The sequence below is a fragment of the Olea europaea genome, chromosome 4 (assembly GCF_002742605.1).
Source record: "Olea europaea var. sylvestris chromosome 4, O_europaea_v1, whole genome shotgun sequence".
Classification (NCBI taxonomy): Eukaryota; Viridiplantae; Streptophyta; class Magnoliopsida; order Lamiales; family Oleaceae; genus Olea; species Olea europaea.
This window is the reverse complement of record NC_036240.1, coordinates 13358850-13368811: the sequence shown is the minus strand read 5'-3', so window position 1 is coordinate 13368811 and position 9962 is coordinate 13358850. Positions and strand designations below refer to the sequence as shown.

The following is a 9962-nucleotide window of genomic DNA, read 5'->3' as shown; positions in this document are numbered from 1 at the left end:
TTTAACATGTAACATCACACATTAATTTAACACTATATTTATTTGGTTCATAATGTGAATTTTATGGTAACGGGCAACATCAAATATGGAAATAAAGTTGAAATTTTATATTATACAATTCAATCTTATCAACTATTTTGTACCCTATATAAGCATAAAAAAGTAAAAACAATCACATTGAGTCAACTCCGAGTTGGATCGATGATTTATAATTTGTTACTTGACATGCTACATTTCTAAAAAATCATAATCTATTCTTACTATAGAACATGAAATTATCTTTCTACATAAGGGAAAAAGGGAAATTCATATAATTGCGGAATACAAGATGAAATTTTTTAACATTGAGCAAATGTAATTATTTAAACACTGTAAATATGTTTAGCCCATGTTTGTTTTTGATAAAAAAATTTATTTTTTAATAAATTTTAATAAAAATTGATAGAATATGTAGCTGAAAAGTTACATATCCCATAAAATAAATAATTAATATTTAATAAAATTTTTAGTTGAACCAAACAATCACTTAATATGCTATTCAATACATTCTATTAAATGAATTTACAATATTGACTACTATTTTTTCATCAACTTATCAAATATATGTTCCAAAACGGATGTCGAGTTCAAATTTCCGATATCTATAAGGTTATCCATTAGCATTTTTACCATAAAAGCTTGACATTATACTATAATTTTATGATGTCAAAAACTCAATAAAACTAAGAGAACAATTCATAGGATAACAAAAATCTAAACATTCCTTTGGCATTACAACCTTTACCACAATGATGCTGTACGTAGATCAAATTATTTCGTGGATTGGATTTCACTTGATTGTCTACGATTCCATTGCGTGTGCTCAGGGTAGAAGTTTTGGGATTTTTTTAGTTGTACAATTGAGATTGACAATTCGATTGATAACGCCTTCACAGAGGGGAATCCATGATTTTTTTATTCATCTTGGACCTTTCTCTCAAGTGTGTGATCAATCCCGATTATACATATACCACTTTCTTAAATTAAAGTACTTCAAATCTTGAATCGCTTATATATATATTCACGTTTTTTATATTGACTTGAAAATTATGAACAAATTGGCAAGTGCGTTCCACGTCAACCAGCGCGTACAACACCTAAATACTGTATTCCCACTATATAATGGAATGGAAAAATGCTCATCTCCATTATCCACGCTTTGCATTTCGGCTTTCTAGAGATCTCTCATAATGGCTGCGTAACTCATCTCTCTCAGCCTCTTCGCTAAATCTCTGTTTTTTGGTACCCTCAACGAACGCTAATATGGAAATTTCAAAAAATTCTTTGTAATTTTGAGTAATTTTTCTTCAAATTGACAACAATTGATAAATCTCGATTTGGCTGAAAGAGGAGATTGAATTTCGGGTGAATATAACAAGTGTGGTCATATACGTGCATATATACGTTATAATAGGATTTGTGAATGAGAATGGGTGGTGATGTAACGTACAATGAAGTAGAAGAGGAGGAAAAGGTGAGAAACGAGGAGGAGGTGGAGGAGAAAATGGTAATACAGAGGAAATATGCGGTTGCCGGAGGAGGATTTCCGCCGATGACTAAGGGGGTGGTGGTGGGATATGCTCTTACATCTAAGAAAACTAAAAGCTTTTTGCAACCCAAGCTTGAAGGTTTAGCTAGGTAATTCTTTCAGTATTTTTTCCTTTTATCTAATTGCTAAAGAAGATATTGGCAAATAACTGTGATTTTGATGCAGCAAGAGAGATGGAATGCATACTGTTCATTATTTTGTTTTTTCCCTTTCTTTTCTCTCTTGGTTCTCTTTTCTGTCATGATCTTTTGTTATTTGCAAATTTCTGAGTTAAGGTTTGGGATAACTGATTTTAAATTTTTAAGTTTATATTACTTTAGTCCAGGAATTATGTGTGTGTGTGTTATTTATTTATTATTATTATTTTTTGAAGATTGAAATTGTCCTGTGAATCTGGTTAAGTTTTTATGTGTGCAGGATGAAATTTTTGTGCCTAATTGTATGTACTGGTGTAGTACCCCCCACACAACTGTAATTTGTCAAAGTTTACATGTTGGTTGTGTGCAAAATGCAGGAATAAGGGAATACAGTTCGTTGCTATTGACCCAAGTATACCCCTTTCAGATCAAGGACCCTTTGATATAGTGTTGCATAAGGTGTGTGCTTTGCTAGGTTACCAGGCTTTATTTCATTCGTTTGTCCATTTTTAGAAGGATGCTATGTAATTATACGTTTTGACTACATCAGCCATTTTCACTAAATAAAATGTACAACATCTAACTGATTTCACCTTCTTATTGCAGTTATCAGGAAAGGAATGGCGGCATGTGCTTGAGGTTTGTCAATCTAAACATACTATAATTTTATCAAAAAAAAAGTATCGATAACTTCAATTATATGATTAGGAAAGCATATATTTGACTGCTTAGGCTACTGACGCCTTGATGTACAAAAAATTATGTACAATTAGTGTTATCCATGTGCAGAATGCTTTGTTCTCTCCTCCGTCATGAAACATTACTTGATAATTGAGGTCGAAGCCTTGACTTTAGTGATGAGGATGGTCTCCTTCGAGAGGCTGGTTAACTGGTTTGCATGTTTTTCTAGTATATCAAACAAAGGATTCCTGGTTTTATCTTTTAGTGGCTTCTTTTTTCCAGGGCTCACCATCGACCCTTATAACAGCTTGACAGGAGTGGGCTAACCTAATTCATGTTTTTCGGCTTCAGTATTTTCCTTCAAGTGCTTGCTATTTTGTTTTATTTGGGATGTTTATTCACTTATCCTTTTATGCTATTAAATTGTTGAATTGAACCCCTAGTGTGCTATATTTCCAGTTAGAGTGATAGATATTTACGGGTACTTATTTAGGCCATGTTTGAGCCACATTTTTTCAAAAAAATACATTCTTAAACCGTGATTTGATATCATTTCAACCATACATTCTTCAATAAAATAATATTACCCGTAAATTCAAAACTTTTCTTTCTTTTTTAACCACACATTTTCCATCAATGCACTATTCAAAAATGCATTCTAAAGAAAATAATGTTGCTCAAACAAGGGCTTACTAGGCAATTAGAAATTATTAATTTGATTTGGAAGTTCTGGAGCTTTCAACTTGTCAATATTTGGAATTGAATTCTTTTTGCTTCCACTTTTTGACGATCATGCATGTGATATGCCTGCACATGCATGGAATACAAAGTCAGTCATATGCTGGCTGTGGAAAGAAAAATGTAATTCCCATACCACGGCTTGAATGACTACATTGGATAAATTTATCGAATAAAATCCTTTTTACCTACCCTATAATTCTAAAAGGGTAAATTACAAGATAGAATTTGATTATATATTTTTTTATTCATTATTTATCTTATTGTAAATTTATTAAGCTAAGTTTATATCTTCTGGGAAGGAAGATAAACAGATTTCCACAGATTTTGTTCTTAGTTTTTGGAGTGTCTATTGCAATTTGATTTCTTATGGCAAGAGAGCAGAGAGCCTTCCCCTTTTTTTTTTGGTGAAAATGAATAATATCCTTTTAGGCCCAGTAGCCCAAACAACTACAATAAATGTATGGATTTCGGCCCCCGTTTGACCCCCATTAATTTCAATTCTATTACATTTCATTTTTCTCTCTTTTATTTTCAACCACACAATCTTCCATAAAATAATATTATACGTAAATCGAAATTTTTTCCTTCTTTTTCAACCATTTCTTTTTCAAAAAAAATATTATTCCACCCATTTTCATTTCTCCAAAATGGGGGCCAAACGGGGGGGCTTAATTGGACTAGGTTGCAATTTTATCTTGCTCCATTGGTAAGGAGTAATTTTTTGCTAATAAATCTAATTACCTTGTGAATTTCACAGAATTTATATGCAAATGCATCCAAACAGAGCACTTCTTCACCACCCAGGTGTTGTTGATTCAGTTTCTCATTTTGTACCGTAAACATAACTGTCAGTTCTGGTCCTAAATAATCATTTTCGACAATAAGTCTAGAAATTTAATTTGGCTTGTTTCAGCATTCCATATGTGCTGCATTGATGAATGTATAATCTTATATTTTAAAGCTGTCTTGACTACCTTTCATTTTTAAGAAATTTAAGATTCAAATGCATTGTGCAAACCATAAGCTTCTTGATCTTCTGAATCTGTTTGCAACCCAAGATCCCATCATATGTTTCACCAGGCGCTGCAGATATTAGAAAGAAAAAAATAAATAAAAACATTATACCAGTCTAGGGGTAAAACGATTAGCTCAAATATCTGCCAGTAATACAAACGTCCAGAAAGTCAAGGCCAACAAGCTCATACCTCTAACACCCTGAAGCTTAGCCTTGAGGTGGGAGCCTCAGTAAGTTTAGGGGTATGCCTTGACAAAAGGAAATCAAGGTGTTAGATTTGAGACATTAAATGAAGACCTCATGCGAGTTACACTGCAAGGTTCATGTCCTGGGTGCTTTTCAAACTGTGAAGGATCTTTGCATTCCTGTCCTATAGGATGATTGATGCAGTACCAACTTGAACAATTAATTGAAAGTGGGAATGGGTCTATGGGGAAGAGGGAATTGAGGGAAGAACGGGGGTAGAAGAAGAATCAGTAGAAGACAGATGGAAAGAAGAGAGAAAGTCGCCACAAGCCACCAAAATAATTATTCATTCATCAAGTAACAAAATTACATCGTAAACTAGGTTTAAATAGTAAAACAAATCCTAACAAGATTGGCCCGGGCTAATACAAGCCCAATTCCCTAAATAAGAGTCCAAGGTAATAAGTAAAGTCTAACTAGAAAATAAAATAAATAAATAAATCAGATGTCCTCATCAATGATTCTTGCATATATTAAACCATTTCCTGGGAGAGTGTTGTGTGCGTTTGTTGATTTGGAATGCCAGCTGATGCCAGCTGTCTTTTAATTTGTCCACGGCCACTGTTCTCTTGTAATTTGATTATGTTCTCACATGAATTTGCTTAATACATTTTCTCCAGCTTTTTTTTTTCGTATTGAGCTTTCTTTGGCTTGGGAAGTTGTGAATATTGCAATGGGGGTTGGTCTTGTGATGGGGGATGCAGTAATGGTTGCTGTCAATTATGCACCAAGTTTCACAATATAATGTCATGTTAGAGATGGCACGTGACTAACACTCCTAATCTATGTTTCATAATTTTATTGCCCTGGTTGAGAATTTGGGGCCTCTATCTGACTTGACAAGTTTTGCTTGTTCTAGTTGCTATACAAAATTGAATATAATCTTTCAAAAATGTCATTCTTTACCAGTTATTTACCTCTTTTTGAAGGATTATAGGCGAAACCATCCTGAAGTCACAGTTCTTGATCCTCCAGATGCCATACAGCTCGTGCATAATCGCCAGTCTATGCTTCAGGATGTTGCTGACCTGAACCTGTCGAATGCCTACGGTAGATCTTGACCTACATTAGGATGAATGAAAAACATTTTGTTTCCTGATGCTATCATTATCTCAACCTCTTTTCCTTGGGTGGAATGGTGCGTGCATTTAAAGCATGCTTGGTGCTTATTTACGTTCTTGCTGCTGGGGTAGATATAATTTACAAGTGTTTTACCTAAAATGGTGCTTGCTAAAATACTTCTGCATAATTAAATAGCTTTGTGTTCATCTCCTGTGTAGGAAAAGTCGGTGTCCCAAAACAACTGATATTCAAGAAAGATCCTTCATCAATGCCTGATGCACTCAACAAGGCTGGGCTGAGGTTTCCCATTGGTATGCCTTCATCTTATGTTAATATCCATCCAGGGGCAGATCTAGCACCCAGTGAGCCGGCGTGGCTGCCCGTGCTGGATCCGCCGAAAAAAGGATTATAAAGCTTTGACAATTCACGTTAAATATTTATAAATGTATCAAATTTCAAAATAAGGCTGCATAGCTCATATGGTAGAGCACTAGCTTTCTACCTGAAAGGTACAGGGTTCACTGATAGGAACCTTCCCTTGTTTTAATTTTTTTAGCTATCAAATTTGTTGAAAGAAAAAATTCATGATACATTTGCAATTGGAAAGATTAGAACTATGTACTCAATATGTGATAATTGAAAGCTTGACCACCATGACAATTATAGATTAATGAACATGACAAGAAAATATATATTATGCATATCAAAGTAGTAGACTCTTTGATTTAATGATTACTTTTACTTTTTTTAAAACTAAAATTCGACCTTGCAATGACCCAGCGTTTGAACTGTTGATTCAATGATTTTTCAATTCACGACGGATCAAGTATGACAACTATACATAATATATACTTTTATTGTTGGTTTAATCATTGTATTTTTTTAAAATTTAGATTTAGACAATCTAAGTAATGCTCTATATATATATTGTTAAAAATAATTCTAAAAATCATTGTTTTAAAAACTTTGCATAAGCTTCGCCTAAGTTTGCCTAAAAATTTTATTTTTCGTATTAAGTTTTAACTTGTTTTGCTTCAGTTCGTAAAAACTAACTTTATTATACATATATGATTCAAAATATGTATTTCTATTCTTGTTATTTTGGATTATATTGAATTATGTATTTATATGTATATTATTTTTATGTCCATATTGATTGAAGAATTTTTTATTATTATTTAATTAAGTGTTAATAAATAATTTCGCTATTGCAACGGTCAGGTTCTACACGTTTATCCTGAAATAATGAATTGAGTTGGAAATGCCCTACTTTTGAGTGCAGTTTGAACTATTGATTTGCGTAATTGGCTTCTCTTAGGACCTGTTTTAACAAATAAACGGTCAAGGACTGCACTAGCTCACTCGACTCCCTGGATATGCCCTTGCATCCATTAGTTTAATCACCAAATTTCGAAGAAAGAACTATATTTTTTGTGTGGTATGAGTACTTAATTTGTGATTATTATGATGTATGGGAAAGTTCTTGATTATTTGGACAAATGTGATGATTGCAACTTGTATGGATTGTCACTCTTAGTTTAGGAAATTTAATTGTTATTTGCTTACTTTAAATATTTCTTAATTTTGTCACTCTATGTTACAGTGGCAAAACCCTTGTTTGCAAAGTCACATGAGTTATATCTTGCATATGATGAATTCTCCCTTCAGAATTTGGAACCACCACTTGTCTTGCAGGAATTTATCAATCATGGTATGAGGTTATAATTGATGTGGTGTTCAGCATCTCTTCCATTGTCTGCGTGGTGAATGTGTTGTCACTTTCTTTATATTTTATTTTGTGTCTGTAGGTGGTGTCCTGTTTAAGGTTTATATTGTCGGGGAAGCAATTAAGGTGGTCAGGCGTTTCTCCCTACCTGATGTTACTAAACCGGAACTCTCTAAGAATGCTGGTGTATACCGCTTTCCTAGAGTATCTTGTGCCGCTGCATCAGCAGATGAAGCAGACCTCGATCCATGTGTTGGTGGTGAGATTATACTATTGGAGCACACAGATTATTCTATTCAATAAATGTTACATTGGCTTGTAATGTGGTGTGCTGGAATATGTTTATGTTTCTCACAGGGAGCTCTTAAAACTTATCTATATCTGTTTTGATCTTCTGTTATTTGACCAAGCTAGTTATTTGTGCATGTACCATATTTTGAAATCCATTTCTGACCATGGTAATGTATGCCAGAGCAGCACTTATTTTTTACTTGTGACATTCTTCCCTGCAGAGCTCCCTCCACGACCATTACTTGAGAAACTGGCGAAGGAACTACGTCGACGACTGGTATTCTTATTTCCCTTTTTGATTCTTCAACTGCATTGAGGAAGAAAACTGGTGTTATTTTGCATATTGTTGGTTCTCTTTGTAACATTGGTTGATTATGATTTCCATTTCTTGCTGTATTATATTTAATAGGGTCTTCGGCTGTTTAATCTTGATATAATTCGAGAGCATGGAACTAGAGACCGTTATTATGTCATAGACATCAACTATTTTCCTGGTATGGCCACTGTCCATCATATGTATTCTAATATCACTTGGTTATTATTATGGTAGAGACAGTGAGGGATTGCATTTATATTTAAATTGCAAATCCAACTTCTTTACCTGCTAATGTATAATTTGCAGGATATGGGAAAATGCCAGAATATGAGCACATATTTACAGATTTTCTTTTAAGTCTGGTACCAAGAAAATAGGTGGAGAAACCTTGTCAAGGGAGATGTGAGTGCTGTATGGAAAGCGTTTCACTAAATATGAAATATTATGTTGGCCATGGATGTGCAGGACGAATTGAAGTTAACTCCCGCGACTCAATTCCATGTGGCAGACAGTAGTAGGTGCTCAGTTTCTATTTTGCTGTCCCATTGGCATGAATTTTGCGACTTAAGGGGAAATTATCATGAATTTTGGGTTGCGCCCCTTCGTTTCAAAATTCCTTGTTTTTTTAACTAACTTGATGCTTTTACGTAATCTCACATATGCTTCGAGTTGTTTGGTTCAGCATGGCAGAAGTCCGTTGTAGTTCAACTTGGAGCCCATGTAAATCTTTTTTAGATCAATAACATGTACATTCTATTCTGATTCAAATTTGTTGGTCCTTTATTTCTTTACACAACCCCAATTTTTTCGTGTTCTGTTTTTTTGCTTTGCACTGACTGACATTCTTGCCTGTGTTTTTCACTGCGGGGTCTTCACAATGTTAGTTCTTTGTTTGGATATTCCTTCTCCACTTCTCCGTGGTTGAGTGGGCATGTATGTTGCAGAAAGAAGAATTGCTTTTCTTATTCATGTATTCAGTTTTACAAAAGAAAAAGGGGGCTGATAAGGCTCGGTGTACAGTCACCTAACATGGGGGCCCGCACATTAATTGGGCGTGGCCCCTTCCCTCATGTAAGGCTCGATGTACAAGGAGCTTTATTCATAGAAAACTGACCTATTTTAAACTCGATCCATTTGTTGGAGACGAGAGTAAAAATAAAGAGAGAGTATTGGGAATGATTGCAAATCTTTTACAAACAGAACAGAGAGACACTGGATTGAGTAGATCATAATTGATTGAATGGTAAAATGCTCTTCTTTTTTCACATTATGGACGTTGGTATAACTTTTGAAAGCTTAAAGGAACTCAACTAAGAATTGAATAAAGCCCCCGTCCCGGGTTGGGGGGGACAGGGGCAGGGAGCAGGGTTGCTAATAATTTAGAAGTGACGTTGGAAAGAATTTTTGTACATGACACGTTTGAAATGCAAAATAAAATGCACCTTTGCTGGATTTATGAAAGCTTAACGGAGAATCTCCCCATGCCTCATTTTGATCTTTCCTTGATTTGCTTAATCAAAGAGGAGAAGAAAAGAATGTTGGATTTAACTAGCGTTTCAAAAGGTGTAATGCGTGGTGATGCTTGGAGGTCAAGCTATGCGACGAGCATATGTGAGGCATAGGCTTTAAAAAGCGCAAAAAGACGTTTTCTTATTTTAATTTTTAATCAATCTAAAAATCGTTTAATAATTAAAAAATACTATCTGCTAACATCTAAAACAAATTTATACATTTTTTCAAAGTATCAATAAAAAGATAAGCTCCAAATGTAAATATTAAATAGTAGATAAATAGAAATTTTTTGGAGATTTCCTTCGTTCAAGACTTAAAATAAATAATTTAAAGTAATTATTTATTTAGGAATTTCTGTAGTTGTAAAATAAATAAAGAAATAACTTTTCAAATAAATAAATTGTTTAGAATAAAAAAAATAAAGAAAATAATTAAACACTATTTATTTGGTGTAATAATTGGAGATGATATTTAATTTGGTATAAAACTTACATTAAAGCACCAAGCCACTTGGCTTGATATCCACGCATCGCGCATTGCAAGCCTTTTAGAACAGTGGATTTAATAGTTCAATGAGGGTTGTGCTTGTAGGTTATTAGACTCTTCAATTCTGCACCGAATTTAATGTAAGTTTTATACCAAATTAA

General features: G+C 33.9%; 1 protein-coding gene across 1 annotated transcript; it reads left to right on the top strand.

The window, feature by feature from the left end:
• The first annotated feature begins 1176 nt into the window (after nt 1-1176).
• Nucleotides 1177-8599, top strand: LOC111393693 (inositol-tetrakisphosphate 1-kinase 3-like). The gene is made up of 10 exons (XM_023019355.1): nt 1177-1677; nt 2103-2184; nt 2332-2364; nt 5338-5458; nt 5689-5781; nt 7074-7181; nt 7279-7455; nt 7709-7764; nt 7897-7981; nt 8110-8599. Exons 1-10 carry the CDS (start codon nt 1463-1465, stop codon nt 8178-8180), a joined length of 1041 nt encoding a protein of 346 aa, XP_022875123.1. The 5' UTR covers nt 1177-1462; the 3' UTR covers nt 8181-8599.
• The last annotated feature ends 1363 nt before the right edge of the window (nt 8600-9962 follow it).

What these genes read in the sequence shown, in the direction of transcription:
- LOC111393693 (XM_023019355.1), top strand. Translation starts at nt 1,463, where the DNA reads ATGAGAATGGGTGGTGATGTAACGTACAATGAAGTAGAAGAGGAGGAA. An exon ending in TTGATATAGTGTTGCATAAG is followed by an intron (nt 2,185 to 2,331) that starts GTGTGTGCTTTG and finishes TTCTTATTGCAG; the next exon opens with TTATCAGGAAAGGAATGGCG. An exon ending in AATGGCGGCATGTGCTTGAG is followed by an intron (nt 2,365 to 5,337) that starts GTTTGTCAATCT and finishes CTCTTTTTGAAG; the next exon opens with GATTATAGGCGAAACCATCC.